At 45.3% G+C, this 25,662-nt stretch overlaps 1 protein-coding gene across 1 annotated transcript in view; it reads left to right on the top strand.

The window, feature by feature from the left end:
• Window positions 1-2,258: 2,258 nt before the first annotated feature.
• The window catches only part of ITFG2 (integrin alpha FG-GAP repeat containing 2), a 706,948-nt gene continuing 683,544 nt past the window's right edge, over window positions 2,259-25,662 (top strand). The window contains exon 1 of the mRNA XM_078673726.1: window positions 2,259-2,473. Within this exon, the coding sequence (XP_078529852.1) occupies window positions 2,378-2,473 (96 nt within the window). The 5' untranslated portion in view covers window positions 2,259-2,377. The remainder of the gene's footprint in view (window positions 2,474-25,662) is intronic.

Consider the following 25,662-nt stretch of genomic DNA (forward strand, 5'->3'; position numbering starts at 1 on the left):
GGTCAAAACTGAGCAGATCTGCGGTCGTGCACCCTCTCCTGTCCACATTCCCAAAAACGGGTAGCAATAGTTGTCGAAGCACACTGCTACAATGCTTACGCATTGAAGCAGGTCGTGCTTCGACCTAAAAATGTTGTCCTTTGATTCAAGTGACTTAATGTAACAAGTTGTTTGATACTTTGGATGACTCAATTTGGTTGCATGGTTCCAAAGTTAGCACAGTTGAGAAGTCTGCATGTAACTCTGTACTCGCCAATTGGGCGACCAAGCTTTTGCACAGTACAAACGTCAGTTTTGCGTTTTTACTATCAGAAAATGTAAAATTATATGTTCTGCACATAAGATATATTGCACCCTAATTTAGGACTCGATAGACCTGCCAAAGGGGTGACATACACATATACCAGGGAGAAGTTTGGCTTTGCCATTACTTTAAATGTCAAATTTGAGCTAGCAGTTTAAACTGTTCTTCCTGCCTGCAAATCGTGGGCTGGGAGTCTCGTTTTATTCATGTCACATCAAGGGTGGCACAACCAGTGTTTCAGTCTCTGAGGGGACCCTCTGCCTTACATGCCCTGAGTACCATTTACTAGGGACGTACAGGTAAGTTAGCATAGCCAATTTGGTAAGAGCAGTGAGAGCAGGCCTTTTAATAGCCCAACCCAGAAGCCGACCACACTTGGAAGGAGAAAGGCGTTGAGGAGCGCAGGCTAAGTGAATGGTATGATATAGAAAATGCTCCAGAATACCTAGTGTATGTAATGACAGAGAGCACTTAAAACTCTATGAAAGGAATGTTTAAAAGTACCTGGACCATGAAAACTCTGGAACACTGTGATGATCTATCCATCAGGGGACCCCTTTTAATTGAAAATATAGAAATTGTATCACAGATCTAAAGCTATGAAGGTAATTTTCATGCTGAAGGACACTGCAATATGTTTTGCTAAGGTGTACAGTTGTCCATTGCTCAGCCATTATAAGTGTTGCCTGACGTAGAAGGTTTAAACAACTTTTGTCAGTATAACTTGAAAGGAGGCACCACTGAAGAAGCAAACAGCTGTAGGACAGCTGCAGTGTGCATATGAAGGTGACCTGATGTGTGTTGTGTACTCTGATGTGTTAGAGAATCTTTAGATGGATGCACCACTGATCTAGCAAACACTGAACAATCTTGATAGCTTTTAGCTGATTGCCTCTGGTTTTTTCCCCTCAACCACTGGAATTTGACAGGACGCCATGATATGTGATCACTTAAAGGGGGATAACAATAGAGCTGGAACCAGGAAGGGGACGGGAGACACTAGTCCAAGTCCACATCCGCAATACTACCTCCTGCACAGCAGATGGTGAGGGATCTTTAGGTAAACACAAAAATAAGCGATCAAGTGGGGCAAATGTTACACAAGGATAGCTGTAACCAAAGCCCACTAAGCTACTTACCTTACTTAGACTACAAATGTGAGAGTTAACATATGCAATTTTCTCTGGTGCAGATACATAAACCATCCAAAGTATTTTAAGAAGACTGAAGCTCTGACCATTGGTTTTGACTACGAAGACTTATCTAGTATTATCTAGTAGATGGAACCAGGGTGAGGCAGTGCAAACTTACATTGTGTTGATTGTGTAAAGCACTGGTCTCCGGCTGAGTTCGAACTATATAAAACAACGATATCCCTGAATAAGGAGTCACAGCGTTAGTTATTCACTATGTTAGGAAAACTGAAGATTTCTCCTTCGAAACATTTTCTTTTACTGGCGTCTGAGAGTTTTAATTCTAATGAAAGTAACTTGTCGAATTATAAGAAAGCGTTGTACTGGTTCCAGGCAGCTGAATTGCCAGCGGATCATCATGCCTCTGTCGGCTGAAGCTTTTGGTTTGCTCTTGCCTATTGCCATTTCTTACAATTCTTGATTACTACTATATCACACTTAAGTACTGCCGTTGTTTCTTCTAAAACAATAGAAAAGTATCCCAATTCAATATGGCCGCTATTACAAGCTGTGCCTGAGCTGAACGCGCTTCTTATGCCAGAATCCCTGTTTTCGAAATTGTGTCCCTATTTTAGAGCTGTCGAGCTACCCGGTTCATAAGGCAAGCAATGTTGAGCCAATGATCCTGTAATATGGAGTTCTTCTGCTTCAGCACGTTTGAATCCTAGCACGGATTGTGTGTTATGTGCCGTTGTCGTCCAGCCGGTCCTCTTTCTATGACAGCTAATGTTAACGCTCGCTCTTTTGCCTTGTCGTCAGAACGTCTCTGAACTGCTGTCAAAGACGTAGAGAGGGGACTACCACTCCAGAGCAACACATCCATGCTCATTGCAGCGGGGAAGGCAATATTTATGTGTCAAGTTCCATACTTGTTCGCCCAATGCGGTCTCTCAGCTATGTCCAGAGAGCGGTGTTGGAGTTTAGCGGCAGCCTCTTTCCGCACGCTATCTGCTTGGGGGATGCGGACAATGATAAGGTGAGTGCTTGAAGCTGCCAACTTCATTTTCCTTCAAGTAATATTTCCATAGTTTGTGTTCATCAGTGTGACATTTCGATAATGTGTGGCATTTGGAGACTCTCGGTGACATGTCACCGGGACGCCAGTTTTCCAATTCCGGGCATTATTTATTCCAGTAATATTAGGTGTTTTAGTAGTGCAATTGACTGAGTGCAATCTAACTCGCCATCTCCTACCAAGAATGCACCTATTTGTTAAATTAAATCCCAGGCAAAGCTGTAATTGGAAAAAAGACTCCGGCAACCCATAACCTGGGGGTCATGGTGTGGCAGAGAAAATGTTTTTTTTAAAAAAATAGGCTGCAAACAAATTGGCTACAATGACAAAGGAAACAGCACATCTGATCTAACTTACTTAAATGGTCACAAAGAGACTGCATTTAAAATGTCTTGCAGGGTCAAGACACCTGCTGCAGACGTATTTGTGTGCCCAGCAGTTTTGAGGGAATTATAATAGCATTATGATAACTCTGGTGGTTAATGAAGTTCTGGGAGAGTTCTGTGTTTGTCCAATTGATTTTGACTTATAAAGTTGCATAGAGGGTTAATGTGCCTGCTGCACAGCACATCGTGCAACATGGAGTTCACAGATTTGTATTTTATGTAGATAGGTAAGAGGGCTACTGCGTTTGATACTGCGATAATGTTGTTACTTCAGGCTCATAAGTTGAAATCCTTCTACTATAGCACAGTGATTAATTTACTAACATCAAGTAATTACATACAAACTGTACGTCGTAGGTTTAGATCCATATTGTTTTTTTTTCTTAATATGTTGTTTTTCTGAAATTGTAAAGAAGTGTTCCTCTGGGACTTCGAAATTGAAAAAGACTTTATTTGGTATGTTAAAATGAACAACCATAAAGGCAATCACAAAAAAACAATCACACATGACTAAAATTGATAAATAAAAACGGCAGCAATGACAATTCATATGATCAAAGACATCACTACCAGAGATACATACTTAAAATTACTAAAAGGCTGCCAACCAGTCTCCGTAGGGTTCCTTACAGCATCCAAAAAAACGATACTTTTATGTGTGTTAATTGCTTTCGAGATAAAAAAAAGTGCAACATTAAGGCTTACCCAGGAGTTGTTCAGCTCAAGCAAATATTTTAAAGCAACACTATGCAATTTAATATCTTGTGTAAGCAAAAGTGATTTAAAATGGAAACACCTAAATTGGAATAAAATACACAGAACAACATAAAGTGCATGGTCCTTTGTTTGCTCTGGCCATCACAAGGCCATGGAATCGTATCAGGTGGGCAGTTTTTCATATATGGAAAGGCAACTAAATGGTTGACAATCCCTAATCTAAATCTCGTTAATCAAAAACAATGAATACATTTGAAACGTGGGTTAAATTTCTTTGATAGCCCTTCTTCAATGCAAGTCAGAAATTAAGTGTAATAGTTAGTTTCCCTCCCTCACTTCTCATCCTGACTTCCCTCTTGTAACACATAAAATTATCTTTAATAGACCGTTTGGGTAATGTTGATATCGATCGAGGATTAGGCAGGATTGGCATCTTGAACAACTCAATATAGATGGAATTAATGTTACCTAGCCAGGAGATGCACAGTGGGTTCTCCATAGACAAACAATCTTCTATAATTGACTTAGTAAACCAAGTTTCTTCTTTGGTCCAGATAGCATGACAGAGCAACAAAGGGTGGAGTGTGGTTATATCAGCTAGGTACTGCAGCCCAACCTCACTGTGTACTACCTCTGTAGAGGCGGACGTATGGAGGCACAACAGGCGTTTGAGGATACTATTTTCCTCAGTCTGGAGGGCCTTGCTCTTATAGTGGCCCCATAACCCCACACCATATGTGGCAACAGCTAATACCCTAGCCTTATAGATAGCAAGCATGTCTTCTATGGACTGAGTGCCTGACTTTGCTGAGAACCTGAAAATTCCATGGGCACTCCTATTCCTCTTACTCCTAACATTGTTAATTTCATGTGACCATGAGCCATTTCCTGCAAAGGTAATACCCAAGTAGCAAAAAGTGTCGACTCTAGGTACCGGGGTATTATCCATAAAAAAGTTTGACACTTCTTTTGTTTGGCTCCACAGATCATAGTATAGGTTTTGTTCTTGTTGACCACAAGTTTTCTTGCAGCTATGAATTCGCCAAACCTGATGCTAGCTAACCAGCTAGAATCTATGTTTTTAATTTCAGGGAAATAATGTAGTGTTTTCAAAATGTTCTGACTGTTTAATATGCCATGGCTGCCCTTGGATTTATAGCTTGGCATCAATCTAAAATGTCATATTCAATAATAGGTCATTTTTGTGGCACTTCTTAATCTTTACAATGTTTTGATCTAGCAGCAGAAACTTTAGTAGGTTCACACAATGATCCGTGTGAAATGCTAATTGCCTCAAATTTTATATTTCCATTCTCATGTATTTCGGCTTGAGTTGAATCACCATTATTTATTGTTTGTTCTGTTGAAGCTTCAACTAGAACCTTTGGAATGGAGCTGGTGGTCTGTGCACAAGAAAGCATTCCAACAAGATGGACAAATCCATCAGCTATATTTTTGGATACATTTAAGGGATCAGTACTAACAATGGTAATCTGCATGGGGAATTATCCAGCGCTGATGTATTTATTGAAGTCTTTGCATTATTTGTTCCTGCGTGGTTGTAGCTATATGATGAGTGACAACAAGTTGTTGTATCAGAGGTTAAAGTTGATCCCTCTTGTGTTTGTGCCCTATCAACTGAAGATATCTGATTTTCCGAAGTCCTTAATGGGGTGAACAGTATCTCTTCACCCTGCCTTATTAAATATTGAATAGAAACTATGTTTTTCAAGTGGGTATATGTGGCTTCTGATGAAATTGACAAAGCTCTGCCAGGCGATGTTTTTCTTCATTCAACTTTTTTAATCAACATGTGATAATGTATGACTGAACTCCTTCACTTGATACTGCTGTGCCCGTGTGAATTCCATTGACACAGTTAAAATTGTATCGTACAACGTGCTAGATTATTGGCACATGCTTCAAGCAAGATGTTTTAATGCTTTTTTTCAATTTTTCTGAAGGATTTGGAATTGTCAGTCTAACTTTCAGTTCATTTTTAATGTCATTTTGTAAAAGAAACTTGCTTGGATAATAAGGACAATTGACTTTCTAATGTGTCTGTCATTTTAGTCAATGTATTGCTAATTGCCCCCATAGCTCCCAGTACAGGGTAGGTGAGTGGTGTCTTATTTCCACCAAAGTGTGTGTTGTCGAAGGAACTTTATCTGCCCTGGGTGGCAGTGAATTTCGTGGCGAGCCAGGAAAATAGAGATCTTCTAGTCCTTTCTACCAGTAAATCGGAGTTATCCAGAGAGTTGGCACATGATTCACAGTCTGTTGGTTATGTTAAATGTATTACATCATTACTGTCTTCCTCAAGATTAGGGTTGACACCATAGATTGAATCACTGTCAGAATTGCTATTTAATGATTTTAAAATATGAGGTATAATATCCATCACTGAAATAATTGTGGTGGCCATTGCCAGATTATATTTAAGGTCAGGACAAATGGTAGCCGTTGAGTTACACTTATCCAATAAATTACTGAATGAGTAATCTGGACTCAATATTTTGCAGTCTTTTAATCCAAAACTATCTTAAAACAAATGCAGCTTTTTATTCAAATACAGCGTTTCAGAGCAAATGCACACATAACAGAGAACAATTAACTGCGGTGCACATGTCATAACAAGTCATATGAGTCTCCTATTAGTCCATGCAGCTGGATTTTTTTATTCGCCGTTGTAATCCACAGTTCGTCATATTGCTCTCAACCTATATCAGTTCTGTCTATATATCCATTGATGATCCATCATGACATAACAACATGTGCAATCAAATATGCAGTTACAGGCACCCACGTATCATTAGGCCTGGAGGCTGCAGCCAGTTCCTTTGCATATATATCAAGCTGATCTCTGCAATATTCAACATCGTTAAACCATTGATCTACCTTAGGAGCAGATTTTGTCCAGAAGCGTGGAGACCGCCACCAGCCTCGAATTTCACGGCTGTAGTGTTGTGCCTAGTCCCGACAGTCACAGTTGTGGGAAACACTAGCAACCACCTTGGACCAAAAAGTATATGCAGGGGTGCTATGCCAGGCCAGGTGTATAAAGTCAACACCTGATCTACCACATCAGACACAGCAAGAATTCTCCTTATGTCCATATCGGCACAGTTGACTGGAGGTGTAATATGTTTGTTGTAAGTAGTTGAAATTTATTATTCTAAGGTTACAATTCACAGTGAAACGTCCTGTTAATGCACAGCATGCCTCCCAAGTCTAAGAGTCAGTGTTGTATTGAGCACTGCGTTCCATTTGTCTGATCCTGCTCCCCAGACCATCCTGTTTATCTTTAATCAACGTCTTGTAAAGTTTAGTTATGAGGCCCGTCCGTGAGCTGCATATCAACAGCTCCTGGAACGCTGCTAGTGGTACTGGTGCAGCCGGACATTAGGGATTCAATGTCCCTATAGCGGCCCGGAGTCTGGCAGATACAAATATTGATAGCTCAGTTGAAGGGTGCTGAGCGGTAAATGCATCGAACGATCAGAATTGCCCATCTGGGTATAGATTCCCTAATGTAGCTAGTTCTGCTTTAGCCAAAATAGCCAGTGTCAGGGGTTTATGAGTGACCACAATTTCTAAGTGAACCATGAGGGGTAGTGCTGGCTCTTAGATAATGTTTTGCCTTGCTCTCTCACTCAGCCTATGCCATGCTCTTGAGATGCAGCGTATCGTGTTTATCTCAGATCGTGCGATCTTTGGCCGCTTATGTAGCAGGATAGATGAGGGACATGGATGAGTGTCATCGCTATCAACTGCTTAATGCGGCAGGTATCAGACCGTGTGGTACAAGAAGTGTGTGAACTGCGTCTGGGTGAACAGGTAGTATAATTTAATATCTGGGTCCCCAAACCCTCCTGCTCATATGATTTTGTCAGTACGTCCTAGCTACATCTTGGTTGTTTACCAGCCCAAGCCAGTTTTATCATGTATGACTTGAGCGTTTTGAAAAATACATCAGGTAGCGGTATCAGTAAGTTGATAAACATATATAAAAATTTGGGCAGAATGACCATCTTCATAATGGCGACGCGGTCTGCCAGCGACAGGGGTAATCTGATCCATCTAGACACTTGTTCCGTTAATTTTGTGATCGCATGGCCATAGTTCTCATGAACCACGATCTCTGTGTACCCACACATCCAGATGCGTAACCGGGTCCACACAGGAGGGAATTCCATGTCATGTGGGTTGGTGTTCAATGTGAGCTGAAAAATAACAGACTCGTCCCAGTTTATACTAAGTCCTGAATATCGCTCATATTTCATTTATTTGCGTATACGAGGTGCCAAATTTAGGATCCCGCACGTACAGCACCATGCCATCCGCATATAGCGAGATGGCTAGGGGGTGTAATCTAAACCTTGAGGCTGCCATCGCATGTCTCTGGCGCAACCCACATGCCAATGGTTCTAAAGCAATAGAGAATAACATCGGTGACAATAGGCATCCTTGCCTGGTGCTCCTGCATATTTCAAGAGGATCAGAGACATACTTATTTACCCGGATTCTAGCTATTGGGTTATTATAAAAAAGTCTGACCCACTGCAGAAAGACTTGCGGCATAACAAACATTGCACGCAAATTATGTGAGGTCGAACGCTTGGGGACAAACCAGACTGGTCCAGTAGTACCAGACTATGGAGAAACAGCTGCAGTCTAGCGGCAATACTTTTTGGTAGTATTTTTGTGTCTATATTTATGAGTGAGAGATTGGCCTGTATGATTCACATCTTTTGGAGGCGTTACCAGGTTTCAATATTATAACTATAAGAGCCTTGCGGAGTGATAGGGGCAACCTGTTCTTTTCATTGGCTTCATGGTACATTGCATGTAGCTGTGGGGCTAGCTGCTCCTTTTATGTCTTGTAGAATTCACTGAGAAGTCCGTCCCCCCACCGCCCTCCCAATGGCTAGTGTATATATATGGCCTCCTTAACAACCTCGAGCATTATTGGCTGTACTAGGTACTCTCTCTGTCCAGGGGATAGCCAGGCTAAGGCTACATCATCTAAGTACGAGGCTATCTGAGCATCAGATGCTCCCTCCCGCAGACCATATAGATTAGCGTAAAAGTCCCCAAATGTGGAGACAATTTCCGATGTGTTGTGGCGTGGCACCAGGTTCCTATCTAATATCTCTATTATGTGTGTTTGGGACATGTGCTCCGCTATTTTGGAAGCTAAAGTGTGACCTGATCTGCCGCCCTCCCCATACACCCTCGCCTACCATCATCTAGACAAGAGCGATTCCACCCCTTGTCAGGGGTAGTAAGCACTATACAAATGCAATTACAACACAATACAATATAATATAGCGTACTTCCCGCTTGGCTACTTCATTATATTCAGTTATCAACTCCCTTATTTGAGCCAGTGTAGCATTTGAATGACACTGCATGAAGCTTCGCTCCAGTCCCTGTAAGGTGTCTTCAATATATTTCAGCCTGTTATGGAGTGCCTTGAGAACCCCGGCCATGGACTCCTATACATTTGCCTCGAATGGTGACCTTGAGCACATAATTCCCTGTCTCATCCACTGAGCCCACGTTTTCCTGGAAAAAGTGCATTATTCACTGCTTATACTATCCTTAAACTCCGGGTCTAGCAGCGAGGTGGGCTGTAGCCTCCACGGATATGGTGGCTGTTTCTGAGCGGGCATTGTCATCTCCAGCAATACCGGAACGTGGTCAGACTGTGCCTAGCTAAATGAGATACTGTTAAAGTCCAGGTGCTAGCCTCCCTCGACACCAGCCAATAGTGTAGCCTAGACCATGTGCTATGCACTGATGATGTGTACGTCCCTTCCTTTGTGCTCGGGTGCCGTGTCTTCCACACTTCTACAAACCCAAAGGTATCCATAATAGCATCAATAGAGCAGGCCGTCTGTTTTCCATGCCAGTCCTTGGTCGCTTCACGATTCATTTGGGGATCTAAATAAGTGTTAAGGTCTCCTCCCCATAATGCCACAGAGGGCTCTAGGGCTTCCAGGTGTTCCCAGATCATGTTGTAGAACTCAGGGTCATCCACATTGGGGGACCATCGTTACCATAGTGCCTCCCAAATTACCCTGTGCTAATACAGGCCTCCCCAGGGCATCTGTTTCAGAGTGTGTGAGTGTGAAAGGGTTCCCTTTCTTTACTAAGAGGATCCCCCCTTGAGTATGAGGAGTACGATTAAGCCACCTTTACCACCTCCCATCTGGTGTCTATATTGCTCTTGGTCGCTTTCTTAAGGTGTATTCCCTGTAGCAGGGCAATTTGTATGTGATGGCGATCATCTGCCTTGTTTTTTTTAAAATTGTTTTAGACTTTTTGATTCCTGTTATGTTCCATGTTGGGATTGTAATCATTCCCTCTTTTGTGTGTAATTTTTACTAGTATTTAGCTGTGGGGTATGGTTGAGGATGCACATCCTCTTAAGTGATAGTAATTTCCGTACTTGATACAACATGCACTGCCGCTCCAGCTCCTCAATAAAAAAAACTCTCCCACCCCCACCCACTTTAGCACCCCAATCATGCGAAAGACTTCCCAACTAAACTCAAGAAACAGGTTTACATTAACAATCATTTGAAGTATACCCTTCAGGGGTCACCAGAGGCCAGGTTCCCCCCCTGGTGCACAAAGGTGGCTGAACATCTGCATATGTCCTCCATAAACTGAAATTAGTCAATTAGGGCCCTTTTTCGGTTGCCATCTTTGGTTCCCAGCATAGGTTGATATTAATGACGGTAACCACTCTAACCTTAAGTACCTGACCCCAATGCTGTTCTTACCAGCCGATTCCAACCCTGCCCAGGCCACACATGTCCGGCACACTGGGCTTACACTGTTTCCTGGTAGGCGCCACCTTGCCTGTGAGTTACATCTCAGTCATCCCAGTTGCCATCAGTGCTCTCCTCCTCAACTGTTTACCTCAATTGTCAGGGATCCCGTTGACATCTTTCACACTTTGATGTTTCTGGCAGCCCTTGAGCACTGTTTTAGCATAAGCCATGGCATCCTTAGGTGAGGTAAAGATCTTGCTCCTCCCCTCTATCTCTATACGCAGTCAAGCAGGGTACAGCATGGCGTACTAGATGCATGCTGATGGCAGCAGCCTTTTCACATGTTGAAACTCCTTGCACGGAGCATGGACTGATGGAGTAAAATCCAGATAGAATGCCATGCTGTTCCCCTGATATGTTCGGAACTGTTTCTCTTGCGCCAGCCTTAGCACTTTATCACGGCCCTTGGAATGTAATAGTTTGGCAATGATTGGGCGATGTGGCGTGGGACCTTCAAATCTTCATTTTTTGCCTGCATCACAGCCAGGTCTTTCTCCATGCTTGAGCATTTTGTAGTGACTGCCTGTAAGCCGCTTTCCACAGTGGAAATGCGCTGCTCCGTTTCTCCCAATCCAGCACCTTGCCTATCCAGTTTGGCCACCATGTGATCCATGCGCAGGTTAAGAGCATCAATTTTACCACCTATGGTGTTCAGGCTCTGTTGCATGGTTAATAGGGTGGATTCTAGTGTCATGGATCTGTGTGTCAAGGACTCTTGCTCCCCACTGCTCCTTCAGTGCATAATGAAATAGTATCAGTTGGGCCATTGAAGAGCAGACTGCCTCCCGCTCACTTCAGGAGAAGAAACCATCTTCAACGTGCAGCGTACTGTACTTGCTCTCTGGGCGCACTGTTTATTCCACGAGTACAGGCCACAGCAAACCAAGTATGATCCAGGGGATCCCGGCTCCTTCCACTGTATAATTTACTTGGTGCCCAGTAACATCGTCTGGTGTTATTCTGTGTGGTATTCGTATGTTATGGCATGCGCTTACACCCAGGGTCTGCAATAACTTTTAATCTAGTTCCTGTGATCTCGGGATCCTCTTCTTGCCTTCCCTTTAGCCTACGGTGCAGCAACCATCCGCTGCATTTCCTGTAGTTCCCAGTGTGCCTGACCGACCGCCACTCTCCTCCGAGGGGCCCGGATTTGTCTCCTCCTGCACTCGCAGCCGTCGCAATCCAGGCTCCCAGCGTCCTCTCGTCACATTGGTGCTGTGAGGAGCAGGCAGGCCAACGAACAGCCCGCCGATCTCCTTTGCAGATACACGCCTGTTCACCAGGCAGATATCCAGTTGGCGCCACGGAGGTGTGCTCCCCTGCTGCATGTTATCTTGGGGTCCCAGGTACGGCTCCAGGGTCGTAGCGCGTTTCTCAAATGTGGTTGCAACGGGCTTTCGCACACCTCACTCCGCTGCTGAAGGCACAGCCTCTCCGCGTTCAAGTCAGCTTACAGGGGCCGCGCCAACAGAACAGCCTCTCATTCCTAGGCTGCTCATCGAGCGGCTGCCATTTTTCCCGGCTTGCAGGTGAGCTTTTTCGTATTTGCATTTGTAATGGCAGCACCGCTAAACAAACAGGATCAAACGTGTTCTGATGTCCTCATTACTTAATTGTCCTGTCAAGTAGGCATGGATGGCAGTTTCCTCACAGGATGTTTGTCGGATCGGTATATTCAGCTGGGGGAGCAGCACTAAGGTGCAGCCATCTTGCTGTAGGCTCTCTGGCGCCCCCATAACCCAAAGCAGTCTTTAAGTACTTGCTGCTTAACAGATTTACATATGAACTTCCTGTTACTGGCCTTGGCGGCTATATAACAATCTTCGCCAGCAGCCTCTGCTGGTAAGTTTCTTGGGAGGGTTTTGAACTCCAGCAGATAGAGATATAATGAGTGATATATTTGTGATGGTTAGATGCTTCTTCTCATATGCACCACCTTGTAAGCTGTCCCCTTGACATACTCTTCCTTGAAATGCTGATGCTACAATCCGGTCTTTTATTAGGAAATTAGGTAATTGGTGTGCGGTTTTTCTTTTGTAAATTTCTCTGTAGGCTTGTTTTCATTGTTTGTTTTTCTTTCTTAGATTTGTTCCAATGAGAATTGTAGGAGCAATACAGTTGCGATACAAATTTCAAGTGAATGTTCCAACGTTAAAAAAATAAATGTGAAAATCAAAATAACAAATTGCAGATCGTTGTACTAAACTGTTATTACTGCCTTCTTCTAATACCTTTTGCTGTTGCACATGCAGGGCCGTGCGCCCCCAACATGTGAGGGTAAAGGTGTGAATTGGTCGTAGCCAGCAGAGCGTTATCTCAACCAGTACAGATTGTGCTGCCTCAAGTGTGCCACCTCCCTTGCTCACCTCAGTAACCCCAACCTCACCAACCTCAGGTGCTTCAATGGTTGCTCATCTAGCTTACCAGTAGTTAATGCCTTCGTCCACAGCCACCCAAACTTCAGCTCCCCAGAGGGCAAGGAGGATGTGAAGCCTTCTTGAACACCCCCTGCCGCCATCAGCAGAGAAGTGCCGGGCTAGGTGGACAAGATAACACATGCTGAGGAGGGCACGGCAATGGCTCCTGGTTGAAACGAGAAAGGGCAGGGCCGGAGCAAGACACGCTGTGTTCATTGGTTGGAAGCCGGAGGAGCACATCAGGAGAGTAGATGAAGGAGCGGACCGGTGTGTGTGACTCTGCTGTGGTGCGGCACAGCAAGGACTCGCAGTACTCCATGCTCAATCACTGGGTAATGCGCAATATGAAGAGTTTCAAGATTTAAGGTGGGTTTAGGTAGCATTCCATTCTTAGAAGAGTCACAATAAGTACTAAACAGCATAGCTAAGTGACGCATTTATTTATTTATTTCTAAGAGCTTATAGAGCTCACAGCTACCCGAGAGGGTCCCCCGGTGCTATCAGCAGGCAGTAGGCATGGCGTAACAATAGTAATGTCTAGAAAGGCGGCGTTGGAAGGGTTAGATATATCTTTAAATTAGGACACAGATTGAGATAATGGAGCACTTTTAAACAGGGAAAAAACGAACTTATCATTTTTGGTTATAAAACATCTGTATCACTGTCCCAGAGCTGTTGGCATGTATGTTACACATACACTGTTAGAAGGAAACTTCCAAATTTAAGGTTGCAAAAAGCAATATACTGCTCGCTAAACTGTCTTCACGGTAAAATAAAGAGAGGAACCCCTTAAGTTACTCAAGGGAAATAAGGTGCATCTAACCGAAGAAAAGGAAGGTTTCCTTGGTCTAATCAGTTTGAAATATCCAAATTATCAACAGTAACTAATTAAAATTTTAAAAAATACCGTACCATGATTCATACAAAAGTACTACTTTATTTTTTTTTTTAAAATGAAGTTTTTTTTGCCTTGTTCTTCAAAATCACATTCAATTATACACAATATAAAGTTATACTTGTTACTAACATATCACAATCTTAAAAAACATTTTTCTTCATTCATATTTGATAACAAACACCTACAATGTCGTGTACACAAAATTTCAGTTTGCACAATGAAAACAACTTTTTGACCAGCAAAAAGAAAAGAATGAGTGAGACAGAACAAACGTAAGACCTAACCTATGTCAATAACGGTTGCACATTCGATTAGACTTAAGAACACACGGTAGCTAAAATGATACAATCAATCTTATGCTTGTCCGTTATAGTCCTTGAATTGTGCTTTTATCACAGCGTCGACGCGTTTCGATGGTATTCAATTGGTTCACACCATCTTTATCAAGACAATATCTTTTTCTCTGTCTCTCAATTTAATATCAATTTACAATTTTCTGTATCCTTGCCTATAATTGGAGTATTCAGTGTCTTTTTCCTTATCAAATTCCACCTAGAGCAATGAGGGCTCATGCGATGCAGTGATATGTTTTTATAATTCATCCATTCGACCTTGCCAACTGATTTCCCTTCTTAAGTGTTTTGTTCAATCTCTCCACCACACCATTTGTTTCAGGGTGATATGGAGAGCTCTTTTTGTGGACGGTCCCGCACAAACTAAAAAAAAACCTTCCATTGCACTCAAACATATTGTCCGAAAGCAAATGCTTGAGGTAAATCTCATAACACCAGGATGACAAAATGTCCCTGACAAAAAAAGTTAATCATTTGTGGGAATAAATTCATCATTATAGTGAGAGATAGTGGTGTTTCCCCCACTAATGTACCTAACTAAATCTATGATAACTTTATACCAAATATAATTAGGTAGCTTCTAACATTTGACTTAATCTGTCTTACTTTCATTGCTTCCTCACTACAACTACACTCAATGCCTTTCCTGTTCATCCTTCCTGGACACATTTAATCACTTCTAATCCTTTTCTTACTTTTCACAGTGTCAACATGCTCCTTATGTGCCAGAACAAGTGTTTTATTCAAAGGCCCTCTGAGGGTATCAGCCTAGCCCACTAAACAAAATACCTTTATTGATTGGTAACTCATTCCTCACCATCCACCAAATCTTTCCTAGCCAACACACAGAATTGCCAAGCATGTTTCCACTATAAAGCAAATTCATCTAAGTACTTCATGTCCCATCTATTTCTAACTCTTCCTTCTATTCCTCTTCTGTGAAAGTGCTTGTTGGGACGGAAAGTCCTCTGCATGGCAATAGATGTGCACCCCTGCCCTGAGTGCTCCAACGGTACTGATGCCTGGATCCCTAATGCTGATTTTTGTTGTCACCAGCAAACATGGATCTTTTATTTTACAATTCTGCTGCTGTGTGCTTAACTCACCCCAGGGTTACATTTGTGGTAGGGAGTGTCTGTGTGCCTGTGGATGGGACAATACATGGCAGCCTATGGGGTCCATTTTGGGACACCCAGACCTTCATTGTGAAACATGAGAACATGGGGTAGAGGAATCTCCCCTGACTTATTTGTGTATCTGATAGGCTGTAATACTGAGTTTAGACTTGGCAAAGGCAGTAATTGTCAGACGAGTATCTAAGCAGGAGCACAAGGGACAATATGTGGACAACTCTTTATCTATCTGTAACAGAGTCGAAGACCATACAGAGCTTTTCAGGTATGTTAAAAAGATCTCAACTTGACGAATCTTTGTGCTGGTACTCATTTGATTTGAGGGCATCCATGGGAGATCAGATAAATAGTTTTGAAAACATTCTACCTGCTGTGCTCTAAGCATGTTGCATAAATGGAATGCATAGTTTGGCTAATCACGACAGATAGTACTCCAGACAATTTTTTTACCATTTATTCTCATCCTCCCACTTTCTTAGTCTACTCATTCCCTTGTGCTGGTTCAGTTATGTTATGTTATGTTAAAATCTTTTATACCGCGCACGGTCACCAGACGGTTTCATGGCGCTCACAGACAAATAGCGGGGAAACAGAACAGCAGGATTTACTCATAGGCTAATTGAAAAAGGTCGGTTTTAAGTAATTTACGGAAACAAGTATAATTGGGGCAAAGTCGGAGTGAAATCGGGAGGGAATTCCACAGTGAGGGAGCCAAGAAAGAAAAGCACAGACCTCCATGCTTTTTGCGTTTATACCTAGGGGCGATTAGTAAGTTATGATCAGTGGAACGGAGATCTCTTGAGGGGGTGTAACGCTTTAGGCTGGAAGTGATGAAAACAGGGGCGGAGCCAATGAGAGCCCAATTTAAACATGCAGCGGGAGGCCACTGGCAGCCAGTGCAGTCTCCTCAGCAGGGGCGAGACGTTTTGGTGTTTGGGCTGATGGAAGACCAGTCTGGCCGCCTGATTTTGTACCAGCTGCAGCCGGTGAAGATAGTAGGAAGATATCCCAACATAGAGGGAGTTAGCGTAGTCAATACGGGAGATGACAAGAGCCATGATGACAAGTATGAGGGCTTCAGTAGTCAGGTACCTACGAATTTTGCAGATCCTGCGTAGATGGAAAAAGCAGGAGGATGTAACAGCATTGATTTGAGGCCTCATGGACAAATCACTAGGTATAATTACACCCAGGCTTTTCACCGAATTGACAGGATGAGGCGGAGGTCCGAGGGAGGGGGGCCAGAAGCTGGAATTCCAAGGGTTAGCTGACCCTCCTATCAATACTAACTCCGTCTTGTTGGGATTGAGCTTCAACTGACTGAAATGCATCCACTCAGAGATAGCAAGCATGGTGGATTGACAATTGGCACAAGAGGAAGGGGAGGGGTCAACGGGGAAAATCAACTGTAAATCATCTGCGTAATTAAAAATGGTAGCCGGGGTGTGACGGAGAGAAACTATGAGAGGTTGCATATAGAGATTAAATAAAAGAGGCGAAAGAGCAGAACCTTGAGGAACACCACAAGAAAGAGAGGAGTAGGGGGCAAAGAAAGTGGACAGGTGAACTGACTGGGAGCGCTGGTGCAGGAAAGACCTGATCCAAGTCAGGGCCCTGCCCTGAATACCCGCATTATTGACACGGTCGATCAAGATAGCATGATCGACCACGTCAAAAGCGGCTGACAGATCTAATAGGACAAGTGCCTGGGCAGTGTTCTTATCGGCGCCTTGCCTCAGCACATCCATTACGGACACGATGACCACTTCGTTGGAATGCGCTGGTCTGAAGCCGGCTTGCTGGTTGTCCAAGAAGGAAGATCCTTCAATGAAAGCGCTGAGGCAGCGAGTGACATAGGTCTACAGTATTTTCCCCAAGTAGGGGAGAAGGGAGATCGGCCGATAGTTACTCAGGACAGAGGGATCAGCACCAGGCTTTTTGAGTATAGGAACTACAACTGCTTGTTTAAAAGAATCCGGGACTGTGCATGTAGCGAGCGAGTTGTTAAGAAGTTCCAACGGGGGGGTCAGGGCAGGCCAAGAAAGCGGCTTTAAGGATTTGAGGGGAACAGCAGTCATTAGGAGAACCCGAGCTCCCCGAGTGTAGTAGGGAAATAAAATCGGTCGGAGAAATGGGAGGGAAGACCTCAAAGCGACAGGAATTCATAGGGGGTAGAGAAGAGGGAGTGGGAGAGGAAGGAGGAGGGATATTGTTTTTAATGGTGGTGATTTTGTCAATAAAGAATGAATTGAGGGAATCACAGAGGGCTTGTGTGGGTTGAGGTTGGACAGTAGTACGGTCTGGCAGAGTGAGTTCCTCCACAATTGAGAATATGTCCTTAGTCTTGGAGGCAGAATCCAGGATTTTCTGAGAAAAATAAGAGGTTTTGGCCAGTAGGATAGATTTCTTGTATTGTTTTAATAGGTCAACATATGCAGTTTTTAATGAAGGGTCATAGTTGCGCCTCCAACGGCGCTCAGCTTGACGGAGGGCAAGTTTGTCCAATTTCAGTTGATCAGTGAACCACCGCTGAGCATCATGGGGACGTTTGATTTTAATTGTTCTTAACGGGGCCACCAAATCGCTAGCATGTACCAGCCACTGCTCAAGGGCAACAGCCTGGGAAGATGTCGAAGCCAGGTCACTAGGGGCTGTCGTAGCTAGAATAGACTGAAATTCAGCAAGGTTGGCTCGCTTCCAGTTGCGTGCGATAAAGTTGGTAATAAGAGGGGGGTGAGAAGGCGGGATGAAATTAAGGGAGAAGGAAATAAAAAAGTGATCGGACCAAGGGCAGGGATACACTGAAGGAAGGGAAATATCTAAATTGGCTGTCCAAACTTGATCGAGGGTATGACCCTTACTATGGGTGGCTACTGTAATAGGCTGATTACAGTTCAGGCCAAGAAGGAGATCCGTGAAATCTTCAGAAGGAGCGCTTTCACGGGAGTCTGAAGGCCAATAATTGAAATCGCCAATGATGACAATTTTGGCGAAATTAATGGTAAGCCGGGAAACAAAATCGCCAAACTTCTGGGGAAAAAAGGGGCATGTAGTCAGGAGGTCTATAAACAAAGACACAAAGTTTACCTAGGGGAAGTAAATTTCAAAGTAAGAATGTCAGTTTTAGGGAGAATAGGACTTTCGAGGGTAGTAAAGTTATACTGAGAGCGGATAATGGCTGCAACCCCCCCTCCTGCTCTTCCGACAGCCCAATTGGATTGTAGAATATAGTAGCCGGTGGGAACAGCAGCGAGGATATCGGGTATAGAGTCATCCGTGAGCCAAGTCTCCTGCGAGGAGGAGAATGTCTACTTTGTTATCATCCAACAGCTGAAATATTTCAATCTGGTGCTTCACCAGCGAGCGGGTATTAAGATCGACTATTGCCAGGGAGTGTGATACAGAGGGACTAGCGACTGGTGAGGTAATAAGGGGATCAGTTAAAATCGTGGGGGTACTCAAGACATGTATACCATAGCACGCGGATGAAGTGGGCCAGCGTGTTGAATGGCAAGGAGATCAGCTGGGGAATAAGCTATCCGATGGGCATTGAGGGTGGCCGCTGGACGCGGCCGGCTGCGGACGGGCGCAGACAGGCTTAACTTTGGCGCAACTTCGGCGCGGAGTGAGCTCGCCCGCTGCGCTCGTCCGCTGCGCTTCCGCCAAGTCACCATCTAAATAGCCCAGGGGAAGGAACAACTAGTGCCTGACCTGCGAGGAAATCGTGGCAGGCAAGAAGTGGTGTAGGGCGTGTTGCTCGCAAGGAGACCCTCCGCTCGATCGGCACCCAGCCACGGCGGAACGGGGTCAGGAGCAAGGAAAGCAGGAAGTGAGTAGCGTAAAAACAATTTTAAAAATCACATCAAGTGTATTAAATCACACCATAGCGAAATACAAAAGAAACATGAACAAGAGAGAAGCTAGCGCCAAGTGAGCTTCAAGCAGCCAGGCTCGCCGCAATTGTCACATGGAGCGTAGAGCCCACCCCTAGATATAGCCCAGAGCTAGCGTGCTGACCTGCGAGGAAATCGTGGCAGGCAGAAAGTGGTGTAGGGCGTGTTGCTCGCAAGGAGACCCTCCGCTCGATCGGCACCCAGCCGCGGCGGAACGGGGTCAGGAGCAAGGAAAGCAGCAAGTGAGTAGCGTAAAAACAATTTTAAAAATCACATCAAGTGTATTAAATCACACCATAGCGAAATACACAATACACATGAACACGAGAGAAGCTAGCGCCAAGTGAGCTTCAAGCAGCCAGACTCGCCACAATTGACACATGGAGCGTAGAGCCCACCCCTAGATATAGCCTAGAGCTAGCGCGCTGACCTGCGAGGAAATCGTGGCAGGCAGTTGTGATGAGTTAGGTGGGTTTGGGCGCTCTGGTGAGCTCTCTGTTGGGTTTAGGGTGTGAGTGTTTTGAATCCTAGCTAAGTTTCTGTTTAGTTAGGTTGTCTGGCTTTCTTCCTTGGTTTCTGGGATTGGCAAGTGGCTGTCCTCGATACCAAAAGCTGGGTACGAGTGGACCGTAGTAGGTATATCAATGGTTAGGGACCCTTGAGAAAAGTGAGTGTAAGGGGCCAAACTCCCTCAACCCCCCCCCCCCCTTCTCCCCCCACACACACACACCCCCCAGGTACCTCTGACTGGGCAAGTATTTACTGCCTGTTGCAGGCCTGTGATAATTTTGCAGTGCATGACTGATTAAATGTATTTAAAAAAAAAACACGTTGCCGGGCGAATATTAGTAAAGCAAACCTGCCCTGACGAATGACTCGAACAGTGTTCGGCCAGTAGAGTAGGCAGAAACATGTTGGCACCATAAGGGTCTTGGGACCATCATATCCCAATTGCCCCTTACATAGTCTATTTTAATCTTTTCCCATCCACCGGCTGATAAAGGGATATCTTGGGAAGTGGATGAGGATTTTTTAACTGTAGTTCCCCTGACTATTCATATTCAAAGAGCTTTATGGAATATGGCGAGCCCACCCTGACCTTTAGGAGTCAGAGTAAACCCGATGATGAAGCATGTCACTACTAGAGCCGGTGTGGGTTGTACATTTTCCCCACTTTTCATTGAAGTGGTGTATAGTTATGACACAACACACTCCCCCATATCTTCTCTCTTTTGTCAGAGGGATACTCTATGTTTTGATGTATATTACCCCAGAAGAACATATCCCCCATACCTTCTGTTACACATAAAGGTCTCTTGACCCTTCCAGTGAACATGTCTTCTGACCTGAGCACCTTAGTCGAAAGTATCCCTGATCCTCTTCTGGGCTTAGTTGTGCCTGATCAATTTTCTCTGCCTCAGGTACCTGTGGCTCATAATTTCTTTTCTTTTGCTCTTTGTACTGGCCTGGGAATGTGACTGTTTTGGTTGTCGAACTTGAGGTGTAGTGTGAAGGTGTCTTTGTGGCCTAGTGCACTGCAAAAGGGTGTGTTTCACCTTGGACGGTTCTGGTCCATTGTGTACTTCTCTTCATGCACATTGGTGGTGCTCTTATTCTCTGCCTCCTTTCTCAAGTTCTGATGGCAAATGTCTGATGGGTGGTGACTCTGTCCTTTTCTGGACCTCTTCCTTCTATCTTTTGGATCTGCTTGATCAGCTTGGTTGTTGCTCTGTTGAATTCCTTCTGCCGCTCTTCTTGTAGCCCACTACATTGCTGTGGGGTCGGGGTCCTGATGTGGCTTTGGCCTCGAGAGCTATCTATTCTCGGCCTCCACACTTTTTGGTGGCTTGAGTTTTTTTAAGGCGTTCTAGTTCAGCCTCTGTGTTCCTCTGCGAGTATGTCCTCTAGGCTGTCTTTGTGTTATGGTAAAATGAATTTATCAAGCGCACGGTCACCGGAGGTTCCATGGCGCTAATCGTATGAATGTTAATGCGACAGACCAGATTAATAGGGTTGCCAGAAGAACTATGTTTTCAAGGCCTTTCTAAAGCCCAGCAAGTTGTCACAATTCCTGACTGAGAGTGGAAATTAGTTCCAAAGCCTGGGTGCCAAATAGGAGAACCTACGTCCACCCTGCCTTTTTAGTTTGATAGTGGGAATAGTGAGAAGATGAAGGTGAGCAGATCGAAGGTTGCGCATAGGGGCATGTTTGGTGATCCGGCTGTTAAGAAATTTAGGGCTCATACAGTGCAATGTTTTGAAGACTATGCAACCTGTCTTAAAAGCGGTGCGTTGTGCTATGGGCAGCCAATGGAGTTTAGACAGTAGGGGCCAGGCCGATTGCCATCTCGGCTGTTTGTAAATCAATCTCGCCGCCTGATTCTGGATCATTTGGAGGCGGTTGAGGGAGGCCAGTGTAAAGGGAATTAGAAAAACCAAGGCGTGAGAGCACCAGAGCTATTACCACCTGAACCAGAGATGGGTGGGACAGCAGGTGTGCGATTTTCCTTATTTTACGCAACTGAAAAAGACTGGTGGAGACCACGGCACCCACGTGTCCTCCAAGTGAAAGATCGGAGTCTATAGTCACCCCGAGACTTTTTGCTGATAAAGAAGGGACTGGAGCTGGGCCTAATTCGCCTGGCCAGAAGTGAGATCCCCAACAAGTAGAGCTCTTCCCAGGCAACACCAATTCTGTCTTGCCTGGGTTGAGCTTCAGTTGATTCAGACCCATCCAGCACTGGATATGAAGCATTGTGGATTGGAATTCGGCGGCAGCATTAGGAGACTCCAGAGAAAAAACAAGACTCCAGAGAAAAAACAAGCTGGAGATCGTCAGCATAATTGAAAACCGTGGTTCTCATGGCTTTAAGTGAATGAATCAGAGGCCTAATATAGAGATTGAACAATAGTAGGGAAAGGGACAAGCCCTGTGGAACCCCACAGGAAGTGGACAGCTTAGGGGCAGTATAGTTCCCAAGACGCACTGCTTGGGTTCTGTCAGTAAGAAAGGACTTTATCCACTTAAAGGCAGTGCCCCGGATACCAGCTTGTTTGACACAGTTCAGCAAGATGTTATGGTCGACTTTGTCGAACGCGGCCGACAAATCCAGAAGCACAAGTGCCGGTGGGGTCCCCTTGTCAGCATTGGCCCTCAAGGTATCCATCACCGCCAGAATAACTGACTCCGTAGAATGAGCAGGCCGGAATCCGGCTTGGTTAGGCTCAAGATAATCGATTTTCTCAATGAAATTGGAGAGGCACCTAGCCACATGGACCTCCAGGATTTTTGCAAAAAAGGGGAGGAGGGAAATGGGGCGGTAATTTGATGAATTTGAGGGGTCTGCGCCTGGTTTCTTAAGAAGAGGGACTAATGTAGCATTTTTGAAGGCTCTAGGTACTTTCCCCTTACTAAGGGATTCATTAAGGAAAGGAAGAATACTGTGAGGTAAGGCCGAAAAAGTATCCCTCAAACAGAGGGAGGACAGCAGTCCTTGGGAGAGCCCGACTTGACTCGGGACATTAACTCCGATAAGATGTCAAAACATATAGCTGTAAATTGATTCATAGTAGAAGAGTTGTTAGAATTGTCATCTAGAGACTTCACATGAACAGTGATGGGGATACTGGCCCTGATGATTTCATTTTTTTCCACAAAGAAATTGTTCAATGAATTGCACAGCTTTTGGGTGGGGGCCTGACAGGGAGAGATTCTGTCATCGCTGAAGAGGTCATTTACAATCCTAAAAATGTGTCTAGATTTATTGGGGGCAGTGAGAATCCTTGTGGAAAAATACGAGGCCTTAGCGGTCAATAAGGCTTTCTTATAGTCCCTACGAGCTGACAGATAGAGCTGTCTATCTTCGCTGGCATAACAATGCCTCCATTTCCTCTCTAACTGACGAAGCAATAGTTTTTGAGTTTTCAGTTCACTGGTGAACCATTTGTGGGCTTCAGAGAGTCTGGCCTGTGAAAATTTAATGAGCGGATTATGAGTATCGCTGGCCGCCAGTAGCCAGTCAGTGATATCTTTCTCCATGGAGTCAACATTAGCATTGGAGTTGACCGTGGGGAGGGAGCTAGCTAGTGTGTTAATAAATTCCTGGGTGGCAAGTGTTCTCCACTTTCTGGTCAGGCCTCGCTCCACCTTAGGAGACTTTTCCCTGCCATTAAAGGTGGCTGTAAATTCAATCAAATGGTGGTCAGACCATATACAGGGAGAGATAAGAGGTAGCGAGAGTTCTATGTTGTGAGACCAAATTTGGTCCAGGATGTGGCCCTTAATGTGAGTAGGGGCAGTGAGATGTTGGACCAAATTGATGTTAGAAAGCAGTTCAGAGAGTTCAGCCGACTGTGGCCCCCCCACATACATCATTGAACCAATAATTCAGGTCCCCAATAAGTAGGACCCTGGCATGGTTTATGGTAAGGTTCGCTATCTGTTCACTGAGGGAGAGGGGGAAGGAAGGTATGGACTGGGGAGGGCGGTAAATGAGTACCAGAGCCAAAGATCCAGAGTTAGTATCGAGATTAATGACGATGTTCTCCACTTCTGGCAGAACCAGGGAGGTCAACGTGGTGAACTTATGGCTTTTGTGTATAATAGCAGCGACTCCCCCTCCCGTCTTCCCTGCAGGCCGGTTAGCTGATAAGATGTAATAGTCAGAGGGGAGTGCTGCTAAGATATCTGGCGTAGAGTCCAGCGTGAGCCAAGTCTCAGATGGCAGAAGAACCTCCGGTTCGTCAGATAGTAACAGCATGAATATGTCCAATTGGTGCTTCACCAAGGAACGGGTGTTAAGATACAAGACCCGGAGAGAAGTCGAGTTGTCTGTAGTTAAGTAATTACTTAGGGAAACAGAGGGCGTCACGGACGAGGAGATGAGATGGCCCACTTGTTCATGGAGAATACCATGAGCTTTGATGCGATCAAGAACTTCAGGCGTTGGCAAAGCTTGAGATTGCGCTAGCGATCTGAGTCCCGCCGGGGAGTAGATAATGATTTGGCCAGAGTCTGTGGCCCCTGGGCCCGGTCGGGCGCAGGCGGGCTTGCCTTTGGCGCGCCCACTGCGCGTGTCCGCTGCGCTTCCGCATGCTGGTGTACATATATGCCCCGGCCCCGCCTCCAAGCTCCACCCCGTACTGGCCGATTGGCTGAGGCCGCTGGGAGGGGATCAGCTCCAGGACCGAGAACAATTCCCACTTGGAAAGCGATTCAGTAAGTTTAAGAACAGGTATTTAAAACAAATAATCAGATTTTTTTTTTCACAACCAATTTTATTGAGCAAATGAGCATTGAGAATGTGGTATCTCCACAACCGAAGAACACCACGACAGCATCAAAACAGCAATTACATAGGTAGCCAATGCGAGAGTAGACTCAGAAAATATGCTCAGTATAGAAGCACCCCAGTGACCCACCCTAGCCCACAACACCACCCCCCCGCCCCGGACACCCCTCACCCCCCCACCACACGTGCATAGAAAGCAATAAAGAAAAGCAAGTAGGTGCAGCGCCGCCAGGGCAATGGTACTTCGGGCCAACAGTGTCACTGTGAACAAATGTCCTCCTCACGCTCCGCAGGGGGGGTCCAGGAATAGACCACGATAGTCAGCCCAACGCTTCCAAATTTTGAAGTGCTTGTGGGGACAGCCCCTTGCTTCAAAGACCGGTCTCTCCAGACCCATGAAGTAATCCAGCCCCGCCTTCCAAGCAGAAAGGGGGGGGGGCCCTCACCGCTTTCCATGCCCGGGCCAGGTCTCGCTTGGCCACAACCAGCCCCAAGAGCAGTAAATGGCGCTTATACATGTTACCCCCAATCCCTTCCATGATGTGCAGTAGGCCCAACCGGTGGGTACGAGGAAGGTCCCAGCCCAGCACCTCAGCCAGGCAACTCCACACACCCCTCCAGAACCCAGTCAGCCGGCCACACGTCCACACAGTATGCAGTAAGGACCCAGGCACCGCACCACAGCGCAAGCATTCCGGGGATGCAATCAAACCAGCTTTCCACAAACGTTCACGTGTATAGTATGCCCGATGCAGGTACCTGAACTGAGTGAGCCGGAGCCGGATAGCAATGGCAGTTCCACGTGGGGACTCCAGCGCCTCCCTCCAGTCGTCGTCATCAAGGGGACCCACGTCCACCTCCCACGCCTCCCGAAGGGAGTGCAGGGTGGAGGAGCAGTGGACAACAAGTGTCTGGTATATCTTGGAGACCTTCCTGTCTCCCAAGTCTCCCATAAACACCTTGGCCTCGATCGGGCTAAACTCTGGCAGGGAGTCGAGACCGGCGACGCTCGGGGCGAGGGCATGGCGCAGCTGAAGGTAACGGAAGAATTGGGACTGAGGCATCTGGAATTCCGTGCGGAGCTCCTCGAAGGATTTGAGAGTGGTGCCAGACACGACCTGTCCCAGTTGTGTAACCCCTATGGCCTCCCAACCCTCAAAGCCGGCCAGAGCCGCTAGCTCAGGGAGCAGACCATTATGCCAAAGCAGCGTCTCAGTCGT

This window comes from Lissotriton helveticus, chromosome 1_1, assembly GCF_964261635.1.
Source record: "Lissotriton helveticus chromosome 1_1, aLisHel1.1, whole genome shotgun sequence".
NCBI classification, from domain to species: Eukaryota; Metazoa; Chordata; class Amphibia; order Caudata; family Salamandridae; genus Lissotriton; species Lissotriton helveticus.